The sequence below is a fragment of the Coturnix japonica genome, chromosome 3 (assembly GCF_054131305.1).
Source record: "Coturnix japonica strain WE chromosome 3, WE-NBRP24, whole genome shotgun sequence".
NCBI classification, from domain to species: domain Eukaryota; kingdom Metazoa; phylum Chordata; class Aves; order Galliformes; family Phasianidae; genus Coturnix; species Coturnix japonica.
Window position 1 is genome coordinate 23,106,682 of NC_140665.1, and position 23,216 is coordinate 23,129,897.

Genomic DNA, 23,216 nt, shown 5'->3' on the forward strand with positions numbered 1-23,216 from the left:
ATTTCTAACAGTGACCAGGAGTGCCCACAGGAATGAGCCAGGCTCAGAGCCTGGCTCACCATCATCAGTTCTGTTTTGTGCCTGAAAAACAACACATCAACGAAAGGGCAGATGCTGATTTCAGGGCTTGCCCCTTCATGGCAACTCACCGCTCTGGGATAAATTGCTTTGCGGAGCCCTGCTGTGAACTGCACCAGGGAACTGTTCAGAATAATATAAAAAGAGGGCAGAGGAGGAGTTTTAAAGACAACAAAATCTTACACCTGGTTCACCACAGCTCTACAATCAAGCTGGGCAATAGCTGAGCTGTGGGAACATCACAGCACAAGGGTAGGAAGAAGCACCTGGGAATAGCAACTCCTTTAAAGCAATGCAGACACAGAGGCCCCTGTACCAACAATCCCCAGTCTGCAGGCGTTGCCTCCTGGCAGGACTTCCAGCCTTGGCTTAAAGGTTCCCTACTACAGCATGTGAACTTGTGCCAGGGCAGAATCACCTCCTGTATGAGCATTCCAAGGACAATCTCACATAAAATGTGTGACTGCATCTAAGGGCACCTTCAGAAGGCAGTAAGGATGTTATTTCTTTGTTAATTTGCAAACTAGTGAGTTAGCATTGGTAATCAACATAAAATATGAACAATTTGTCCACACACGTCAAATTTCAAAGCAACTCCCAACGTGGTGCCTTGCTGTAAGCTTCAGTGGGGGTCAGAAACCTCTTCACTAAGGCTCTGGAATGCAACTCTTGCTGTTTCTTTAAACAGTCACTGCACTACACCAACTTATCTCCCTAAGTAGCTATACCTCTTTAGCTTCCTCGGAGGTCAGTTACTCATCTGGGCTAAGCACATCCGGAGTAGGAAGAAAATGCCTTAATCCTGTTTTGTGTGCTTGCTTTTATACACGCATCCACAATTCTCCCACATGCAACAGGAATCCTCATTTGCTGCTCTGGCCGCCCTTGCTGCTCAGCTGTAGATGTCCATGAGGAGAATTTGGCTTTGGCTCTTACTTCTTGTGTGCTACAGTGGAGATATGTCACAGCAACCCTAAATTAAAAGGCAAAGGAAGAAACCATGTGGATTCATTTGCACATCTGCTGAATGATACCTCCCTGGTATGCATGAACAATCACTGGTCTACAAAACAGCATCGGCCTTAACACCCAGGCACAATTGTTCATTTAGATTAAAGTAAAATGTCTCCTTTAATAACAGAAGGAGAGTTTGCCCTACCAGAAAATGAAGAGAAGCTATTCAATTGAGAGGTGTTTATCAAATTACCAATCTTTACTAACCAGTGAGTTTTTCAATATATAACAACAACTCCAGATTGATTTTCTTTATATACAGAAGAAACCATGCAATCCATGTTTTCTTGAATGACAGCCTATTGTTGGACAGAAACTTGAATACAAAAAATTATGTATAAACAGAATACTTAGCAAAAGTTACTAAAAAGTTTAAAACGCTCTTTTGAAGTTCTTTTGAACATCAAAAGATACATCAGGAGTAAAATCCAGGTCCATCTTATTCATTTTCTCCTGTAACAAAGAGGTGCACATTTTTCTTGGACTGTAGCATTTGAGCGGTGCGATCTATGCCAACAACTGCAGCCAATTTCTGAGCATCGTACTTGGTGTAGAGCACAGTGCAGGTCCAAGTAGCATCCACTCCACTGTCAGTGGCCTTCATCATGTTACAAATCTCACTGTAGAAGTGGGGGTAGGTTGGTAACTCGTAGAAAATGAGGTTCCTAATGCCTTTTATGGTGTACCTGTAGCAGGGTAGGGGAAGAAGCGAGAAGGGTAACTTTGTTACCAATTTTTATGCATTGTGTACGTTAAAACATCAATCCTATCTCAATTATCCATTTCAGTGCTGCGGCTCGACTCCACAAACCCTGCATCACAGAGTAAACTTGCCACAGATGTGGAATTAATGGAGGTCTATTGCTGCCAGGCACCATGACTTCCCCTAAAGTACCAGCCACCATCACTTTCTGCAGTATTCAGCCTCTTTGGCATGGATCTTAGGTGAAGCCCGAATCATTTTGGCTTCATATTCAAGTTTCATATCCATGAAACTTTTTCTATTTGCCACAACATCTTCTGCTAACAGAAAAAAAGACGTTCAATGAGGAACTTCCAAACAGCTCCTGTCAGGATGCAGCAAATTTTCCAGGTGGTCTCAGCGTGCTATACTGCCTTACTGAACTGTTTACATGCCTTCCCCCAGAACTGTATGCAGTTACAGTGGCACAGATGAATGCCAGTAAAGGAAAAAATAACCCAATTTTGCGGGATATATCATACCATCCTGGCATCAATGGTCTTGGCAGCACGTACCTCCTGAATACAGCCCCACGTACACCACGGCATTCAGAGAAACTATGGCAACACGCAAAAGTTTTAAGAAGTCCTCAGCGAGATCCAACGGGTTCAAAAGGCAGTGAGGCCCACCTGTGATTAAGACCACTGTACTTTCAGAACAGCACATAAGCAACCCAGAGGAAAACTCAGCCCACAGTTTACCTTTTGTAGAAGTGGAAGCGTTCGGTGAGCACTAAGAACTGCTTCTCTCCCTTGAGGAAGGCCCGCCTTGCTCTGCAGATACTGGCCTTTTTAGTGTATTCACAAATGTGAGTAAAATTCAGCTCCTCTTTCTTGAAGTAATTTCGAAGTCGCACGTAGTCAAAATATGATGGAACATAAATGAGCGTGTGTGACATGATGGCATCACGGTACTCGGGCAAAACTTTGTCGACAAAAAACTGAAACCTAAGTTAAGGAAACATGTACGTTTTAATCAGAATAATACCTGGCTTTCATGACCTCAGACAGGAATATCATCGGACACAACAGACTACTGAGGGTTTTGACTATACATTTCCTTCTTTAACTTCTTAGGGTTTCTACACCGGTAGAAGATAAAGGGTTAAGGCTTCACCAGTTCCACAAAAACATCAAGGAGATTGGTATTGCTTTCCTATGTTTCATTACCCATTGCCTCTGGCAAAGAGAAATTCAGCATCCCCTGACTCTGTGCAGGGCCCAGCCCACACCAGAAGACTAATGAAGACTTCTACTGTGAAATCCCACTGGCCCTATGTTCTGCAGGAAGCAGTACGCTCCACTAGATCTGAAACTGCAGTCAAGAGGGCACAGCAAAGTAGTCAGAACACAGAGTACCTCGTATCTATTACAGAAGTTAAATTTTCAGCTTCTATCCTCCGGAAAACGTGGGGGAGCTGGACCACAACATGGCTAATGGAGCCGCTCAGCGGCACGTTGCGGACAGCCACCTGAGGGAACAAAGCAGGATGGTTAGGGAAGCAGCGTCTCAAAAGCAGCCCCATTACAGGCAGCCTTCTGCCAACAGCACACACCTGCAAGCTGTGCTACAGGCTTACATATAACTTACATACTCCAAATTCAGAAAGAACAAAACCTGACTAGCACCTTGAAACAAAAGAATCAAATAAGTATTGCTGCAAAAAGAGCAGCTCTCTATGCCTTTGGCACAGCATCAGAGACCATCACGCAGCACTGTGGAGATTCAGACAGAAACATTCAGGGCAATAGAAATTACTGCCACACAGATGCTTCTACAACTGAATTATGGAATTTTTCCATGCTGGCTTCTCTGCTCCTCTCCCCCTTCATTATGCCTAAAGGCGGCCTCAGCTTTGACATGAACTCACCTGCCCCATGTAATTGAAGCAGTGTTTGTTGAAGATAGCATTAATCTGGGGATCTTGAAGAGCACTGAACAGCAGCGTCTGGCGGTAGTACTTGGACCAGTTATTGAGGTTTGGCATTCGCACTCGGGAAAAGTCTACCCCATGGGAATCCAAAGGCAGCAGGTTAATGTGCTTCATCAGGTGCTACACAGAGACAGAAACATACTGCTGCAGACTGACATAATTGCATCCAGACTGCAAAGAGCCTTAACTGCAGCAAGAAAGTGGACAAGGATAAGCAAGACAGCACAGAATGTAACAGCAGTGATTGCCCAAGATGACTGCCTGGGATTTATTGACCCCATCAAGAGTAATTTACCTAATTTCATTCCACGGGACTCAAAACTGCCATCTCCTCAGCCATCAGTAACAGCAGCCTTTGCTTCTAATCCTCTCCCGTGGGGGAAGCCTAATGGATCTGTTTGTATGTACTGACGTCAGCAGGTCCAAGGTTTCTGAGCTAGAAGCAGCTGAACTGCTGCTCCTAATGCATGAAGGGGCAACCTGGCAATGCCCAGGACTGGTACTGCTGCTGCTGCACAGCAGACAAATGCACTCAAACAAACAAAAACAAAAATGGAAAATGGGCTCCAGGACACTCCAGGAGCATCGTGTAGGCTCATGAGCCTTTGCCAGGACTCCCCAGGAAATAAGACACTTTCAGGCTCATTTAAAATGTACAGTAACGCCAGGCTGCCAAAATGATAGGCTCAGATTCCTCAAAGGTGTTTCTATATGAAATACACAAACAAAAACAACTCCAAACTTTCAAGCTTGAAAACTTCTATTAACCTGCAGCCATAAAACATGGGCATTACCACATACTGGTGGCAATCCTAAAGCTTTATTCATTATACACGCAGAATAAGTCTGTTTCAATTAGGACATGACTAATGCTCGGCGGCTCTACTGTCAATGGCAACAAGCACCAGTGCCCACTGCTTTCTGGAAGAACCTCAGTTAGGTTGGACAAACTCCTCACACAGCTGTGATCTGAGACACGGTGCAGTCAGACAACTGGCAGATTTTCCCCCAGAGGTGACTAAAGGAATCATAACCATCTAATCCTGCAAAATAATTATAGTTGTCAAATAAAAAGCCACCGGAAAAAAAAAAAAAAAAAAAAAGCCAGTCAATAAAAAAATAAACCCAACCTCACAACCAAACTACAATGAAATACAATAGTAATGCACCGTATCACAGAGTCATAGAATGGCCTGGGTTGGAAAGGACCACAATGATCACCCAGTTCCAACCCCCCTGCTACGTGTAGGGTCACCAGCCACCAGAGCAGGCTGCCCAGAGCCACATCCAGCCTGGCCCTGAATGCCTGCAGTGATGGGGCACCCACAGCCTCCTTGGGCAACCTGCCCCAGTGTGTCACCACCCTCTGTGTGTTTAACTTCCTCCTAATATCCAAATTCTAAGATCTACAGAGAACAGGTACTGAATACAACCAAAAGCTGCAAGGAAATTATTTGTAGTAAAAGGAAAATAAATATCGGTGGATGAAAATGAACAAACAAGTGTCTAGAATAAAGTCAGTAGAAAACAGCAAAACTATTCATTCCTAACAGTAAGTTGTAATTAGATGAACAAGACACAGTGCAACACAAAAAAACAGGGAAACCGTACCAGAATATGTTCCCAGTTCTGCATTAGGTAAATGTCTGCCTGATCAATTATGAGCATCTCTATGGATGACAGAAAATCGAAGTCTCTCTTCTTCTCTCCCTCTGCGCCAATGACAGTCCTCATACCCAGGGGAGAAGCAATAATGATGTCTGATGAATAAAACGGCGCATATAATCTCATGCTCTTTTGTAGAATAGCAACCCCTGTCAGAACACAAACAGCAGTTCTTAGTCAAAGTTAAGGGCCAACCATTTTCTTCCAGAAGACTCTATAACAGTAACTCCCTACATTTCCTCTCCCTTAGCACATGCTTGTGATTACAGCAGGACAAAACCAATCCAGCTGAAACTTCCCTGAGAATGTGCTTATCTACCCTTCCTCCATTTCATAAGCCTTTGGCAGATTTTCATTGCTAGAACTCTTTCAGCAGTTCTTTTTTTTCCTCAGCTTTTTCATAGCTTGCATGACATTATTGAGCCAAAATGCATTTCTCTTGATTTACTGTTAAAAAGAAAAATAAGAGGAAAGCGGGGCTAAAAAGATGAAAAAAAGCAGTAGAAATGATTAACTACTCCTTTTCACCCTCACCTCTAGGCTTTGGTCCACGTCATTATCTACTGTAGTAACAGTTATTTCAACCTGTCATGAAAGATTTAGCGTGGATCTCCTGAGCACTGATTGCTTTCATTCACAGGGCCACAGGAGACACTACTAAAAGACCAAGGACAAGGTTGATCATGTTACAAAGGCAGAAAACATAGACAGCCCTGCAGTTCTACCAGGAAGGTGCTAGCTGGCTTCTCAAGACACATGCTGCAGTGTCAACTAGCTCATGCATCACCTCTGATGATAAAGGAAAGCAAGAAAGTAAAGGAGGAAATTGCTATCTACAACTATATGGACACACAGTTTTCTGATTTTAAAATCTCCATTTGGGTCACTTTCAAACCACCCACTACACACTGCCCAACACAGGCGCCTTTTCAGCTTATTGCCCTGTCTGCCTGAAGCCAGTGACTATAAGCACATCTGAAGGCACATAAAGAATTTCACACAGGCACCCATAGGGACATCTCCTGCTGGCTATTTTAACCCAATAATAAAATAATTAAAAGGTTGAATTTCCAGGAAGACAGCACTTATCTCAAAACATGTCGGCATATAAACATTTTGGTAATTCTAAATGTATTTGATTTAAAAATGGGAAAGGGTGGTTTTAGTAAGGCATAACAAACATGCCCTGAATTCAATCTTAGTGCTGAAGTAACAGGATGCAAAGCACATTAGGAAGGAATAATTATGCTGCTTCTATGATTTGCTTCTGCAAGTAACAGCACCCAAAGTTCCCCCATGCATTTCTTCACACTCAGTAAGTGGATCGAGGAGACTGTGCTATAGGAGAGGACTGCAAGGCAAATTATTTTGCTACAAAATGTAAGATGTTCTCAGCAAGACAGATACTCACTGGGGAAGCATGAAAGATTGAGTGGGAACGACCTGCACCTTCCACACTATCATTATACCTCTTGGGATGCCAATTTATCTTTCAAGGGACAATCATTTCAAGAAGCTCTTATCTGTCAAGTTAGGTTAGAAAAAAACTGCCTACTCATTGTGGCAGCTCCGGGAACCAAACTAATTCTTTGCACACTGAGTTACTAAAACAGCTTGAAATTACTACAAAATAAGTCGTACATTTGCTGTTTGTCCAATGGTCCCAATTGCTGTCCATTCCTTACTGCTCATAAAAACCATGGGCAATACAGTAGAAAACTGCTTTGCTCAGTACTGAGCTTGAATTTTGTTTCCACTGTTACTGATTTTAAGATACACCGTAAATATACTAACTTGACCTGAGATTTTATTGCTTTTTTTTACATAACATGAGTGATTTTGCTGCATAATCAAGATTATCCTCTTTCAAATGAGGTGCGGGCAACCCCGCCACAATAAAGCAATCACTGCATTTTAAGGGACTCCGAACTTGGAGTGAAAATGTTTACTTTTATATTTTCTCTTCTATTTTTTAATGGCAAGGAATGGAATATTTTCAGAAGTATTCATGATGCCACTGCAGACACAGCACAAATACCTCAGAGCCCCAATTCTCACCAGCCCCGATGGCTCCCAGACATTAAGGAAGAACCTGTTAGATTACCCCTCACTTCTTTATAAGCAAAACTCATGTTCTGTGGGTCATTACCAATTCTGAAGTGGTCATCAATGTTGCCAGCGAAGACGGCTTCATAATCTTCAGGTCTTTTCAGGTTGGGGGGCTTCTCGTCTGGGTCAGAACCAAACTCCCCTTTGAAGCGCTTCTTATTACTTACATCTATTTTTCTTTTCTCGTTCACTTCAAGAAGACTGATGAAAATATGCACAATTCGCAAAGCACATTCCCGGAAGGGCACTATTATCAGCACCTGCACAGATCAACAGTTACAACTGAACAACCCAAAAAACATCAATATCCACAGCTGAGCATGTTAAGTAACTGTTTTGTCTTTGAAGTGCCCACATTTGGGCCTCCCAGCAATCAAAACAAGCATCACCCTCCTTCCCTGACATAACCACTGTGCCTACGTGACAAAATAAGACCTCACAGATAGATCTAAACCCTGCAGCCATGGCATGTACTTCTGCCCTCAAACAGTCCCCTAGCTTCTGACTTCCTTACTGCACTTCACTGATTTGTTTCTGAAAGACAGATACAAATGGATCCGCATGGAAGCAGAATAAGCCTAATTCTAACATATGGCAAGGAGAGAACATGCTGGCAAACAGTGTGCTCACAAACATGCAGGGGCCAGAAGTTCAGTTTGGTTCTCCATCTCGTATACCCAGCACGATTACAAGCACACGCTTCTCTCAGTTCCCCAAGCAAACATAAGATCCCTCAGCATGCAGACAAGGATAAAGTCTGGCTCCTGAATGGATGGCAACAACCTCTGCAAAGCACTCCTGGAAAGTCAACACAGAAACCAAAAGCAAGCCTTTGTCAGGAGTGCAGAAAACACTGAAACCCAGCCTCAAAACTGTTCAGCAGACAGTTGGCACAACAAGACAGACTAGTCCAAGTTGAATCTACCTGATAATTAACCAGTGGGTGCTGTGGATTAATGACATGAGCCCCACACAGTGATACTCTGGACTCTGAGGCAGAAAGTCTTCCAGGCACAACCAAGAGATGTGGAAAGTCACGTGCCTTGCAACACATCAAGTAACAGCAGCAACAGAAATACCTCCCAGTAAACTGCCAAGACATTTTCACAGTCTGACCAGACTCCCAAAGCGGGCGGGGAATCGCATTTCTGAAGCACTCTCACCTTAGGTCTGGTGAGCCCCTGATCCCTGTAGTCGTCACTGTCGGTCCCTGGCTTTTGGTCACGTTTTTTGGCATTGTTGCTGAGCACCTGGGCATTAGCCTTCAGAATGTGGTTCAAGGCATGTAAGCAGTAAGCATGACGAATTTCTTCTCCATTTGTTAAAGCATCTCTCTCCGGATAGAACAAGTCCCTGTAGGTATTCATGATACAGAAGAGCTCTCTTTGTAATGGGGTGAAAGAGGAATCACCTGGTTTGTTTCCTGAGGTCAAGAAATGTTTATTCACTTTCGGCCAAGTGGACTCTAAAGTCTTGTGAAGATAAAGCTGTTTCACATTGAATTCTTTGACTGGTTTTAAAGTTGTCTGTTTCTCCAAAGAGGATGAGAAAGTGAGCTGACCCAGCCTTGGCCACTGGAGGGAAATAAAAGCAAACAGAAGAGTCAAATGTAGCAGACCCAGTACAACTTAAAGCACATTATCACAGCTTGTTTAATCAGTGTCATGAAATTTGAGCAGTTATCTTTTCATAATAAAAGCTGAAACGTTTCTTTCAATAAGCAGTCTCTTAGCATCTAACTCCAGCTCACAAGATCTGGATGCATTTTGCAGTGATATGGCTACAACTGCCACCATTTTGCAGGTGAATAAACTGATGTCAGTTTTGCCAGCGCTGGAATCCAACTGACATTTGCAGGTCAGTCACACCAATGCACTGATTTTATAGGCAAAACCTTTCAGTGTAATAAGAAAAAACTCTTGCCTTTAAGTCTCCTGTCACACAAATCCCATTCTATTTCTATAATGTGGCTGCATCAAATTAAGCAAAGATATGCCATACAATGCTTTAGGTGGCACTGGTATTTCTGACCACCATATTAAAAAAAAAAAGAAAATAAAGAGAAAAAAGGGAAAAAAATATATATCCCAGTTAGCTGTGACTGCATCACCATTGGGTATCTTCCAAAGAATGTCACCCAACATATGGGTGACCAGAATGTGAGGCAACGCTCCAAAACAAAATCAGATGTGAAAAAGTTAAGAAGCTAAAGTTTGTCTAAAAAGAATATTTTGAAAAACAGCATTGTTTCAAACAGTGAGGTGGCTTTTTTATTCCCGCATATTACTGCCACTATTAACTAAAGTACCGAATTCCTCTTTAGCTTCTTGTAAGTGTGTACAAAGTTAGAACCACCTTGAATCAAGAACACGAAGGTGCATCACAAGCGCTGCTGAGACTCTGTGTGGCCACCCCAGGAACTCAGCTGCAGTGCACCTCGCTGCACCCCAGCGCCACCACCCAGAGATCAGCCCTGCTTCCACCCAGTGCCAAGAGTAGCACCAAACCTTTGACCTCATGACTACAAAGCAAATTCAAAAGCTCTGACTTTCAGACATGTCACCATATGCTGACATATCAGAAGACTTTGTATCTCAGCTCTCTCTCAGCATTAAGCAAAGAAGAAACACTTCACCAGCAATAGTGACAAAACCTTGACAACTCCAGAGCCAATACCTAATAACTGAATGAAACTACTTCACTTGTATACAAAAGTATTTTTATTCCAGCATCTCAAGAAACTCTGTCTTGCTACAGAACATTACCTTGCTTTGACTTGAAGTCTTCGATAGCATAGATATTTTTTCTACTTCTTTTTCTTCGAGTTCTTTGTCCATGTGCTGTTTAAAGGGATCTGTTTTAAAACAGAAATAACAAAGTCCTGAGAACTACTGCAGCTAATGGCAGGATCAAAAGTTTCAGAACAGATTTGCAAGCGATATGGACAGTTTTTCTGCCGGCCAACACTGCAGCTCCAACCAGCTATTTCAAAGCACTGGGTGACAAGAGAAAGGATGTCTAATTCTCTCCATAAAAACGGAACAGATTTGACAGATTGCCTATAACAAAAAAAAAAAAAAAAAAAAAAAAAAAGTAAAAATAAAAAAGGAATGAAGGGAAAGAAAAAGCACTTACTAAAGTACTCAAAGTTTAAATCCCAAAACAAATGTTGGACAGGAAAGCACTGTGCAGTAGAAAAGATTGGTGATATTCTGCCTGCAGCTCTGATGCTGATAAACATCAGTTAGCGCTTCCACTCCTTGCAGGTGAAGTGGGATGTCAACAGTAAAGACTTAAGTGAGCTTAATGCCCTCAGTTTATGGTTCTGTTGAAGACTTTGCATTGCTGGGCAGTGACATGAGCACAGGTTGTGATAAAACAGATAAAGAGCAGAAGATCAGAGGAAAGGCAGCAAGGATTGCTGGAAGCGAGCAGAAGTATGATTTATCTCATCAGCAATTCTTTGTGGAAAGAGACAAGAAACTGTAAAATCATTTTATATTCAGAGCTTGGTATGCGAAGCTTGTTTTGAAAACCAAACCCTGTATATACGTTGCATCACTATAGCACTCACTGCCTAAGGAAGAGCAATGAGAGGACACTAGTGCCTGCCGAAGGATTTCTAATCTACATAAAATTATCCACAAGAAGTCCAGACATTTTCTAATGCAGGACACTTGAAAATACTATCCCAGTAATGCACATGAATAGGGTATTGTTCTCTCTTCAGTAGGTTTTACTGATTCCAGCAGTTGTAAAATAAAGTCAAGGAATGATGCGAGGCATTTTCAGCAATTCAAGTGACCCCGAGGATTCACTTTCTGCTGTCTTAGGTGACTCATCTTCCATAATCAGTTATAAAGCCACTTCTGTAAGAATCCACTGAAAAGTAGTGCATTATTTATAGGTTGAACAAAGCTTCTAGGATACTCAGCATGCAGGTGGAAAGCGGTGGTTCTCATTAAAATGCAATGCCAACAGCCTAAGCAATATTCTCGTGGTAACAAGAATGAGCTGTTTCTTCTATCACATGGCCCTTTGATGCTTCCACACATCCCATGTATCAACCAAGCTGCCTCCCAGATCTAATGTCAGCTGCTGCTCTAAGATGACAAGCCAGCATCACTAGGGATGCTACATACATATTCCTCTCTCTCTCAAACTACGCCATCTGATATTAAAACCATAGAGCATGAAATATGAATAGGAGCTCTGCAAGTGCCAACACACGGCATATCGCTGAAAGATCACACGCCCGTCTGCACAGCTATTTGTGTGACACAAGGTGGGACAACTCCAACAGCAGAGCTCGGATTTCACCCATCCATGCACTGCAGCATCAGAATTCTGTGCTACACCCTTAAAAGATACCACACAGACTCTCTATTGATGCCTCCCTGACCTCGGTGTAATCAGACTCCTCTGCACATGCTTCAAAACCCAGAGAGCCCTGAGCATTACAATCTGAATTGTAAACTACCATTAAAACAAAAGAACAAGATAACATCCTCCATGTATATTTCTGGTTTCCACTAGTTTGGGCCTTACCAGTTACAGCAGAAACCATGCACAAATCCACACCCATATGAGCTACAGGAAACAAACAGTTCAGCTGTATGCATACGTTAACTCCAAATGTCCCTTATGTAACAGGCTCACACGTGGGCAACACAATAAATAGCGCAGCCAAAGAACTTGGCAACTATACAGCATCTCATTAAAGAGTTTGGTAATTTACATGTTTACAGACACTCAAGAGGCAGATCACTAGCATACACTAATACTATGTTTTACCTTCTGAAAGGGCTTGTGAAGAATTGCTCTCTGTCTTGTCTGCATCACCATCTCCACTCTCCTCTTCCATGAAATTGGTTTCCAAGCTAAATTCAGCTTCATGTTTCACATCGGTGAACTCCTCAGCTGCTCCATGATTCGGGTCACAGGAAGTTTCCGCCCCATTAGCCTGCTCCTGGCCAAGCGCCTGTTCTGGTGGGTCTTTAGCTGCAACTTCTTAGAGAGAGAAATGTGTTATATTCTCCTGGAAAAGCTATTACCAAAAGCCACTTCTGGCTGCCTGTGTCAAACACTTCTGAGTTTCACTTTGTCCTTCAAAAATCCTACGCAAAAAGAATAGGCCTTGTATTTTACCTTTTTTGGGTTGGGCTTTTTTTAGTGTTTTGTTGTTTTTTTTTAAGCTACCTTTGTCTAACACGCCAAAAGTTAAATAATATAAAACATAATTTCTCTGAGAAAACTTAAGGAAAAATGTATTCAGAGAATACAAGTTTTAGCTTCCAAAGAACCTAAACAACTGAGAAAACAAAGAGTTGACTCCGCCGCCCTAGAATCTATTTGGGGACTTCATGAATGAGGATGTCTCCTCATATGGGAGGAGGTTTCCTTAAAATTTAAACACTCTTTCCTCTGCTGTAATGCAAACCTTTCTCTGTGCTCAGCGGCAGCAGCCAAGCCAGATGCTGTGTGAGAGAACAGCTTGTATCTCCCAGCAAGTGGGTGAGAACCCCTGGTATGTTGCTCCATGTGGATTCTCCCTGTGCTGCCGCACAAACAACATCTGAGGAAGAAGCAGCAGGCTGGCTGCTGGGAAATGAGCACAGCTACCCTTTGCCCTGCTAAATACTCCAGCAGCTGCTACTCATAATCACAAAGTCGCAATGGAGCAACAGTCTCCCAGCCAGAGGAGCACCCAGCCAACCAGCCCATGTGCACCAGGATCAGGGGTAAAACCAGACATTATTCAAACTTGCTAACTGAAACAATTACCAAAGCATAGCAAAAGAAACTACCTTCTTCCTGCTCTGGTACATCATCCTGCTCTTCTTCATCTCCAGCAGCTTCTTTGGGCTCCTGGGACCCTTCACTGTCCAGCTCTGCCTCACTCTCCTCAGCTTCTTCTGATTCACTTTCATCTTCCTCCTCCTCACTCTCAGACTCAGGAGATGCCTTCAGGGTAGCCAGAAGCTTGTGATAGACAGAGACTTGTTCCACCTCAGTCTCTGAATCGCTTTCCGCACTTGATTTATCAGAATTGTCAGACTAAATGTGAAAACAATTAACAGCAGCAGTCCATTAGACAGCAAGCAAACACCCTCAGCTCCAGCTCCCATACTACATTTCCTTCTTGTCATTCCAGCCCTATGCAGATGCAATGAGATTTTGCCCTAATGTTCATTCTATGTGAAGAGTTATCTTGAACATTTCCACACAGATTCTGAAAGGACCATGGCAGACCCATGTCCTGGTGTTTTTTCTGCACTGATTTGACTCAGAGCATCACAAGATTAGTTTCTTTCAGCCTTGGAGAACACATTTGTTCTCGTGGACAAGCAGGCCTAAGAACAATGTGCCAGGTTACAGCCAACATCACAGCAAAAACAGGACTACAATCACAGCACCAGTTATTTCTTCCTTAGCTCCTTTCAGCACAAAGCGAAAACTCAGTAAATGCAATATAAATGCAAAAAATAAAAATAAAAAAGTGCTTAACAGATAAGAGTCATTCATTACTTTTTCCACACTACAACTGTGAAGTCTTTAACTGGTCTGATGACAAAGGAGGTTCACAAGTCCTAACTGAAAGAAAACTGAAGCACTGTAATTTGAAGAACAGAAACGAGCATCAACATTTCTTCATTCAGCAGAGAACAAAGCATCTCATTCTCTAACTCAAGCACCACTGTGTATTAATAAAATAACTTACAGCATGTTTCACTTTTTGCCAGGGCTAAGTAGCATTAAAAGACAAACAAGAATAGCAATATTGTATCCCGTTTCTTCTGTTGTCTCTTGTTGTTGCAGTTACGAGTTTGACACTATACAGAACAATTTGGAATCACAAAAAAAAAAAAAAAATCATTCATTTTTTCCTTCTAAAAGCAGGTTTTCTAAAAGGAACAACAAGAAAGGCACAGCATTCCACTTCGCTGAACCATACAACAAGTAAAGTGAGGAAGAAATAAAAATATATTACCAGTTCACATATTTGAGTTGCTTCTGGTCTTCCAGAAACCCTGAGAAAAGAAAAAAAAACACAAAAATATCTTGCTGTCAATGATATTTTGCACAGAATAAACACAGATGAGAAAAGGAAGAAATTGTTGAGCCTCAGAGCAGTTGAAAGAGAACTGAGAGGCAGAGCATCACACAGCTCTCCTTAAGGAAAGAGTCAGGGCTCACCCTGACAGGATCCTCTGAGCTGATGCTGCAGCCTGTGTGTGAAGCCCGGGTGTATGCGATCACAGAATCACACAATGACCCGGGTTGGAAGGGACCTCAAGGTGACTTGCGGAATCAAACTCTATAATCCAGAGATGGGTTATAAAGCAGGTATGTTTATTCCAGCGTTGCGCAGCGCCGGGTGCAAGGGGGACAGCTCCTCCAAACTTGCACAGCGACTTGTAAAATAGTGACACAGATATAGGTACATTTAATACATAGTCAATGATTTCTCGGACTTCTAATACATAGTCAATAGTTCTTGGAATTCTGATACATATTCAATAGTTCTTTAGCATGTAGACCCCCTCTTGTTCTTATCAGGGGGAATGCAACTCCTCTTCTGGTCGTCCATGAGGTCTCACTCCTTCTCTGCATCCTCCCTGCTCTCCTAGGCCCCTTGTTTCTTTTACTTGTTACCTTTAAGTTTCCTTTACTTATTTCTATAAACTACCCTTAAGTTTCCTTTACTTGTTTCTATAAACTAACTATTAACTATCCCCCTTCTAGCCCCCCTTTATTCCGAATTTTAGCAGAGTATCTGCTTCCTGCTTCACTGTTCAAAGGATCATGTAGTTCCAACCCCCCTGCCTGGCAGGGCCACCAAACATACACCTTTACTAGATCAGGTTGCCCAGGGCCCCGTCCAACCTGGTCTTGAACACCTCCAAGGACGGGGCATCCACAACCTCCCTGGGCAGCCTGTTCCAGGGCCTAACCACTCTCCTAGTGAAGAACTTCCCCCTAACATCCAACCTAAATCTTCCCTCTTTTAACTTAAAACCATTCCCCCGGTCATGAAGGGAAACATTTTAAACTCCCTCCTCAATTCCTGGGGCTGCTCTCTGGAGCACGGGCTCCTACCCGGGGCACTAAGCACTGACCCGCCGAGAGGGGCCAACAGACACACGTGCTGCGGGCAAAGCTCATCAATCCAGCAGCGCTCACCGGTCGCACACGGGGTGCTGCTCCCCGAACTGCCGCAGGTGCTTCCTCTGCCTCTTGCTCAGGCCCCGCACCAGTTCCCTGCCGCCACGCCGCTTCCCCATGCCGGCAGCGAGGCGCTTTACGGTACGGCCGTCAAGGGCGGCTGTCGTACTGTCGTACTGCCGTGTGGCGGCGTGCTGAGTGCGGCTGCTTGTGTGGGTTAATGTTTTCCTCAGCTCCTACCTAAGCCTGATCCTATTAAGGGCTGATAACTAAAACTCAGCCAACTGAAAAGCCACACTGACCGGCCGTTTAGTCAGAAACCGAAGGCCCAGAATAGAACAGCAAAGACAATAAAAGACAGCCCTTTAACCTTACTGAACATCCAACTAGGAGGTGTAAGACTTAGCGCCCAGCACAAGCGCATTGTGATACTATATACAGCCGGGATTTGGCAGGTGGCTTATGTAAAACTAAGGCATGTCAATTAGAAGGAATTTGAAGAAAATATCATACAGAATTGAAAGAAGCTGCTCCTCTGGGGCATCATTTAACCAGGTCAGAGCATACTTTCTTCCTTACTGTTATATAACTGATACGATTTTAAGAAATGCTATTATTACTAAAAGGAGGAGCAGCTGGAAACTGTGGATAGCAAATAGTTTCAAGGGATAACCAGGCAGTATATCTCCTTCTAAGGGATTTGATTAAATACATTTTTTTGTTTTCTGGGGCATATTGCAGAACACGCTCAGGCAGCTTCCCCTCTGTCACAAATGGTATCAGTTCTACTGTCTTGAAACACCCACTAAAACAGCTTTGGGCCTCTCTACAACTAGAAAACACAGATGATCTTCAAGCACAAACCTGGCTTCTCATCTTTCAGCTATTTCCCTTTAAAACTGTGTACTTCTGTCTGATAATAACACTAAGCTTCTTTTCTTTAGTGAATGTGAGCTTAAGTACTGTCAGCAAGTATGGTCCAGGCTCTTTGGCTGTCTGATCATGGGTATTATTTATGTGAATTATTTTAACAGTAGTTAAATTACAGCCAAAGTAGGTTTCCACAGCTTTGTCCTACTGCCAGCCTAGTAAAGCCAAAGTGCTTAATGCAGTCTGAAGCCACTGACTGTTCTGCATCTAGCAGTGTCTCTTTTGATTCACAGTGAAGTAACCCTCAAGTTAACTGAATACCCTTTTGCTATCTGTACTCTTTTTCTCCCTCTAAGCATAACCAGTGTCCAGCTAGACTAGCTTTACTGAATAACCAACCCACCACTCTAGAAAGAGTGGTGCCATGAAATAAAGTATTTAGTACACTGTTTGTCCTATGTACAATGATGCTCTCTAGTATCCATTTACTTTGCAATGTGGTCTTACAGCTACTTAATAAAATTAGACTTAAACCTGTAAAAAGCTGATACTTGTACTGGAATCAATGTGTTGTTCTTTTAGCAAACAGTTAATACTGGAAGTGACGCTATTGGAACTGTAAGAGCATAGAAGAGTCTCATCATGCCTCAGTGTTCCTTAAGATTGCATTCTCTGACTTATTGCGTGTTAATATGCAAGCTGAATATGCAACTGGGATTTACTTATTTCAAAGCAGCGCTATCAAAAGAACATCTAACAGTTTGGCATCCCTTACCTTAAATATTACACTAACGCCAGCAGGATTTTCTAAGTATTTCAGAATTCAGATGCCACTCATTATCAAATGGAGATCTAGGTTATTTAGGAATATGCTTTATCTTTCTAATAACATTACAGATGATCACGATTTTTGATCAGAGTGTGCAGTCAAGCTTCTTCACTTTATACATGTTCCATCAGTCTACAAGTTCTGGAGCTACGATCAAGAATAACTCAGTAAAACAAGAATATACATGATTATTTTATAAAACAGGACATTTATTTATCAGTTTATCAGACTGTCTTAGTAATTGAGGTTGATAGGAGCAACTAGTTCCAGTACCAACATCCAAATACCTGGTGAATTCATGATTTCACTTCTGTTTCTTCTGCTTGAGGTAGTGTATCCCAAACTGGCTCCTGGATGTGTTCAGGTATTTTCTCTATCTTAGTCTAGTACAGAAGGAAGGAAACGATTTATTATATCAACTAGTCAACATCTAACTGCTTTGCTTTATTTTGGTTTCAGATATTTATCGGATTAATAGTGCCACCTAGTGACGTTTTTCAGTAATACATCCTCCTTTTAATAGTAACACAAAATGGTCTTTACAACTACATGTGTATACTGACTTTCTAAGAAATTCAGTAATTATTAGTACTTGCATCTGGATTTAATCTCACAGCAGTTAAGAACATGAGATGGGAACTTACCTTTTTTACTTCCATGGCAACCCCTTCAGGTAAGTTTCGTTCAACATACTCTAAGTACACTGCAGCGGTACTGCCCGTGAGGTGTTTTAACTAAAACAGAAGTCATGTGTTTTATTACTGAAGGATGATACTTCAAACAGAATATAAAAAAGAAGGAGTTTGCTCTGACTTCTCTAGTCTTTGCAGTGGGTCCAAGCATCTTACACTAGGCCAGCTCCCACAGAATTCACCACAGGAAGGTTTGCAGTACGTATCTTATGCATGTACAAAGCAGCAACTTCATGCAGAACTGTATATACTGTGTGTTCATACGTACTGATTATGATAGAAATGGTGGACCTTAATACTGCAAGTATCAGATCAAACTGTGTGTTATGCAAGAACTCTCAGATTTGCTATGCCCTTCAACATTCAAACTGGATAGAAATCCCCCAACTCCAGAATTCTACCACGTTCTTGATTCTAGTTTCTCTTGGAAAACAGAAGTTGTATTTATGGTCTGTGGGCAGCCATCGGCACTGCTCTACTGTCTGGGCACTGAGGGCAGAGACACATTTCACTAAGCACAACTATACCATAACAGACCCTAGAGGCCACAAAATGCCAGCAGTAAACTTCTTCTAAGAAAATCAACCACAGCTGCATTCTAAACCATATATATGTCTGCGTCACCAGCCACAGAACGAGTGGTTTGTACACACTTCCTTTCTGGTATTTCTCCCCTTACAGTTTTAGTTTGTCACATGATGCTGCACAGGGCAAAAGCATTCAAAATATGAAGCAAACTCATGGAGAAGAGAATGCTCAGTGACTAGCAATGACTGTAACTTACCTGCAGCATCTTCCCTTCCTTGAGAAAGTTCTTATCCCACAGATTAGAAATTGAGAGCATAAAATATATAAAGGTAACTCTGATACCTACCTTATTTTTAAATCATTCTTCCATATACTTGTCAAAATCAGCCTTATAGGCAGAAATTAGATGGACTGTACATTCAGAACAATTTGTGCTACATTTGATGTACCTACATCAGCTCCTACTATATTCCCAGCACTACCTGAATCAATATTTCTTCCTTTTACATCTTTCTTACCTCCAAACAGGTGTAATGTGTTCTCATTTCATACTGAACTCTGTGCTTCTTGTAAATGTGTACAGATTTTAACAGTGTAAGTCGTTCTATCGTCTTTGGAGGTCTGTGTCTGAACAAAGTAGAAAGAGAAAATGTTGTAATATTGAATTTTACATAAATGATGTTAATATAAATTATCTGAGATTACAGTGAAATCTGCTCTTATCTGACATTTAGAAGATCCACCAGGCAGTATGAAGTACTGGTACAGTTTAGCATTAACACTACAGCAGCACCAATGACTGTAACAAGAATATTCCTGGTATCTTTCACACAGTTACAATGCAATCCTACTATGGCAGCACTGCAAGTAGCACCGCTTCTGCTTTCTCATCCCCACGCCACCATCTGGGAAGTGTCAGATTTATATTTTGAGAAAGAATGTCAGATTAAACTCATTTCTTCTACAAAAGGAAAATACTTGTAAGCGCGGAACTAGAGTTACAGCAGATGATGTAAGAAGCATCACATCGTGCTACAGATTGGTTACTTACACTTTTTCAACAGTTATGCCAAGTTCTTTAGCTGCCAGCACTGCAAAATACTCATAGCTGTCCAACACAGCTTTATCGTGGCCTTTAACTAAAAGGGACAGCCTCCGGTAGAGTATTTCTGGTTCATCTGAAATAGACACCTGTATTTTTTAAGAAAAGGTAAGTGTTACCACCCCATGTTCTCCTTTATTAACCCAATCACTACGTATCTTCTTAGCCCGTGTGCTCCATTTGTAAAAGAGGAAAAAAAACCCAAATGCACACTGATATCTGCTCATTTGATATTTATCTGCAAGAGGATAACTGTATTAATCTCAATCAACAGTCCTTCATCTTACTGTCCCTGCTAAGTGTAAAGGGAAACCTGACTACTGAATATTCAGGCAAAATTTCTCAATCAAGAATGCAAAGGGAACGCCAACTAAAAGGGCAACACTTGCAAAGGCAAGAAAAATAACTTCTTTTTAAAGCAAGTCTGGAGCAGCAATATGAGCATTTTAAATAGAAGTGCGAAAATACATGAAATTCTCAAGTTTTTCTTGGTTATCATTATGGTCAGGTACAAGAATTCTCACCTTCCTAAAGTAAAGCTATGTAAATACACCAGTCTTCTCCACACATATTATCCTTCCTATTTGCCCAGGTTAGAAGTCTATGAATTTCAAGTTACAATTTTATGACTGTTAGTTTGACCATTCATTTCTAATGGCCTGGGCCCACTGTTCATCTGAAAAACCCTGGTTTACTCCCGTGCAGTTCAGAGCAGTAACTCCAGCACACAGCAGACGTATCAGAAAGGTTGAGTTTGTGTGGTGGTTGAACCTGGCAGGCAGCTCAGCACCACAAGTTGTTCACTCACTGCCCCCTCCCAGTGGGGAGGGAACTGAGGGGGAAAAAAAACAAACCAACAAAGTAGAACTTGTGGGTTGAGACAAGAACTATTTACTGCAACAGAAAAGAAAGAGGACAAAACCAATAGTAATGTAATACATAAATAAATAACACAAAGAAATATGTATCTGTGTATTCCTCCCTCACTCTATACACATACACAAAGCAAGGGATGCACAGCACATCTGCTCACTACACACTGATCAATGCCCAGCCAGTCCCCAAGCAGCACCAGCCCCTCAGTCAACTCCTCCCACTTCCAAAGCATTTAGAAGCAGATGCCCTATGACACGGAATATCCCTTTGGATAGTTCAGGTCAGCTGCTCCTGCTCCTTCCCTGTACCCCTCAGTCCTCTCGCTGGCAGAGCAGTAGGAGAAGCTGAGATGCTGAAGCATCCATGGCTCTGTACAGTGCTGCTCAGCAGTAACTAAAACATAGATGTGTTATCAACATGGTTATTCTCCCAAAGCCAAAACAGAGACACAACAAAGGAGGAAAGAGACAAAGAGGCAACTGTGAGCTACAAGAATCCTGCTGAAAATACAGTCTCAAACAGCAGTAATCTAAACTGTTTCTTACTCTAAGACCAATTTGACATTATCAAGACTTAAAAAAAAATAATAATCCAACGACCTGAAATAGAGGGATTTACTTCTTATCTCTTTTCTCTTTATAATTACAGTGGTATACACAATACCTTGTTCTATGAAACACTTACCAGAGGATTTGTCTTAGGCTCCTCTGTATGAACATGGGATCCAGAGAACCGTCCTCCCACCAAGTCAAAGTTTCTAGATTTATGGTAAAGGAGAGAGCATAAAATAAACGTTAAAGTTGCACTTTCTGAGGGAGAGTGAGAGAAAAGTAGAAGGGAGGAGGGTCTTTTAAACTTACCGAAGGAAACATTGCTTTTGCATAACTCTGCTTGCATAGCTGGCAGGAAAAGACGATCCCTGTATAAAACAAATGGTCAAATTGCTTTTTTACTTCACTGGAAAGGAGCCAGTTAATAACACAGGTTTATCAAAGGTTACTCGTATGAGCAACAGAGCATAAGACACTGCTTGACATCCATCTGCCAAACTGAAAACCTCCTCCATGGGAAAACACAGGCAAACAGGAGCCAAATTTCACAGAGCAAATAGACAAACAACCATCAAACAAAAACAATCGAGAAATCCCACACATTAGGGAAATCATACAACAGTTTGCAGCTGTGATGAACCAGACACCCAAACAGCAATCACTAAGCAACTCTTTATTAGAAAATACATTCTGTGTGCTATCAGAGACCATTGTTATATACAGTAATGTTTTCTCTATAGTTCTACTTTGATGGTACAGTGAAACCTCCTTAGGTGAACATAAGTAGGACTTGATGCATGTGAGTGCACAGCACAGAACCTATGCAGATGACAAAGGGAAGATTACAGACTGGGCACTCATTGGGTAAGTAATACACTGCTATAAGAAGACCAAAAAAGTAATCAGGAATTCATCAGTGCTTTGTTTTTGTGCGTACACAGTCTCCGCTCTATAGTCTGTTGCTTTATCTACCTGGCCTTGGAGAATAGATTGCTTACTTGCAGGCAAAGATGCACACCCTTACAGCATGTACCATATCCTGTGCTTTAGCATGTGTAAGTTACAGTCCCCGTATAAAGAAAAACACAACATGAAGCAGTAGAGTTCCACCCCACTTACCAAACTAAAGCCTTTACAGCACTGCATGATTGTGCGTATTATCCCAACTACCCGCAGCTCCCTTTTGTCACTAGAAGTATAACTATGCACCGAATATATAAAATTCTTGTAAATTAAAATTAAAGGTGTAAACCTGAATAAAGCAATACTTGGAGTATCCCGTGTAACAAAGGTGGCATTCAGCATCAAAATGTTTTAGCAGCTTCTTTCATCCTCTGACTTAAATACTTGATGCCTTCTCACTAGTGGCTACCATAGGATGTAGAAAGGACAATCAAAGCGACACTGAATCCAATCCCCTACTTGAAATACAACAACAACGAGCAGGACTGGCCCCAAGGAAACACTCCCCACCTGACAAAGCCTCCTCCACAAGCACCGCGCCGCCATCTTGCCTCCAGCCAGAACAGCGCGACCAGGAAGCACAGAGCGGCCTCCTCAGCATCACCTTCCGCTCCCCGCTGTCCCGGTCACGGAGAAGCTCCCCCTGCCGGTATGGCGGAGCCAAGGCCCCGTGAGGCGCAGCACTGCGGCACCGGCGGGCAGGGCCACACCGCCCGTATGGCGCCCACAGCCGGGCTGATGGGTTTTAGAGCTCCTGCTCGGCGGCCCCTCAGAGCCGGGATGCCCGCAAATGTGCTGCTGTCTGTCACACGAGTTCCCTGCTGACAGCAGGACCTGAAACCAGCACAGATCACAGGCTGCATCAAACGCATCGAGAGTTTTATTTCGTTACTTCCTCTGCCGCCTAAAAGTAACAGTCTGCTTTTTTTTTGCTTTTTTTTTTTTTTGGTGTTTTACACTGAAGCACCTAAAATATGTACAACCATCTTCTAATAAAATAACAGTTAAATACTGAAAATAAGATTATTTTCTTTTTTTTTTTTTTTTCTCATAAAATATGCTTTCTGTATGTACACGTTTGTAGCAAAGAGGACCGAG

General features: G+C 42.2%; 2 protein-coding genes across 7 annotated transcripts; both read right to left on the reverse strand.

Moving 5' to 3' along the window:
* Positions 1 to 1,270: 1,270 nt before the first annotated feature.
* UTP25 (UTP25 small subunit processome component) lies at positions 1,271 to 15,835 on the reverse strand. 2 transcript variants are annotated; one of them, XM_015857370.3, is made up of 12 exons: positions 15,726 to 15,835; positions 14,533 to 14,572; positions 13,349 to 13,598; positions 12,336 to 12,548; positions 10,307 to 10,395; positions 8,705 to 9,115; positions 7,582 to 7,801; positions 5,379 to 5,581; positions 3,705 to 3,887; positions 3,193 to 3,305; positions 2,536 to 2,781; positions 1,271 to 1,778 (listed from the first exon to the last, which is right to left on the reverse strand). In XM_015857370.3, the coding sequence occupies exons 1-12, from the start codon at positions 15,824 to 15,826 to the stop codon at positions 1,532 to 1,534; spliced, it is 2,316 nt and encodes a 771-aa protein (XP_015712856.2). In that variant the 5' UTR covers positions 15,827 to 15,835; the 3' UTR covers positions 1,271 to 1,531. The 2 variants fall into 2 exon arrangements, with proteins under 2 accessions (XP_015712856.2, XP_015712855.2); XM_015857369.3 differs by having other exon boundaries at positions 12,336 to 12,551.
* MRPS10 (mitochondrial ribosomal protein S10) lies at positions 13,573 to 22,682 on the reverse strand. 5 transcript variants are annotated; one of them, XM_085543015.1, is made up of 9 exons: positions 22,629 to 22,682; positions 21,465 to 21,523; positions 21,289 to 21,361; positions 19,678 to 19,817; positions 19,145 to 19,253; positions 18,051 to 18,140; positions 17,694 to 17,789; positions 14,533 to 14,572; positions 13,573 to 13,598 (listed from the first exon to the last, which is right to left on the reverse strand). In XM_085543015.1, the coding sequence occupies exons 1-7, from the start codon at positions 22,662 to 22,664 to the stop codon at positions 17,703 to 17,705; spliced, it is 594 nt and encodes a 197-aa protein (XP_085399141.1). In that variant the 5' UTR covers positions 22,665 to 22,682; the 3' UTR covers positions 13,573 to 13,598; positions 14,533 to 14,572; positions 17,694 to 17,702. The 5 variants fall into 5 exon arrangements, with proteins under 5 accessions (XP_085399141.1, XP_085399144.1, XP_085399142.1 ...); XM_085543018.1 differs by lacking the exons at positions 13,573 to 13,598; positions 14,533 to 14,572 and adding an exon at positions 14,874 to 14,956; XM_085543016.1 differs by lacking the exons at positions 13,573 to 13,598; positions 14,533 to 14,572 and adding an exon at positions 17,435 to 17,553.
* Positions 22,683 to 23,216: the final 534 nt, after the last annotated feature.

What these genes read in the sequence shown, in the direction of transcription:
- MRPS10 (XM_085543015.1), bottom strand. Translation starts at nt 22,664, where the DNA reads ATGGCGGCGCGGTGCTTGTGGAGGAGGCTTTGTCAG. An exon ending in TGTGGAGGAGGCTTTGTCAG is followed by an intron (nt 21,524 to 22,628) that starts GTGGGGAGTGTT and finishes TGTTTTATACAG; the next exon opens with GGATCGTCTTTTCCTGCCAG. An exon ending in CAAAAGCAATGTTTCCTTCG is followed by an intron (nt 21,362 to 21,464) that starts GTAAGTTTAAAA and finishes CCATAAATCTAG; the next exon opens with AAACTTTGACTTGGTGGGAG.
- UTP25 (XM_015857369.3), bottom strand. Translation starts at nt 15,826, where the DNA reads ATGGGGAAGCGGCGTGGCGGCAGGGAACTGGTGCGGGGCCTGAGCAAG. An exon ending in TGTACCAGAGCAGGAAGAAG is followed by an intron (nt 12,552 to 13,348) that starts GTAGTTTCTTTT and finishes TCTCTCTCTAAG; the next exon opens with AAGTTGCAGCTAAAGACCCA. An exon ending in AGGGGCTCACCAGACCTAAG is followed by an intron (nt 7,802 to 8,704) that starts GTGAGAGTGCTT and finishes TGATCTGTGCAG; the next exon opens with GTGCTGATAATAGTGCCCTT.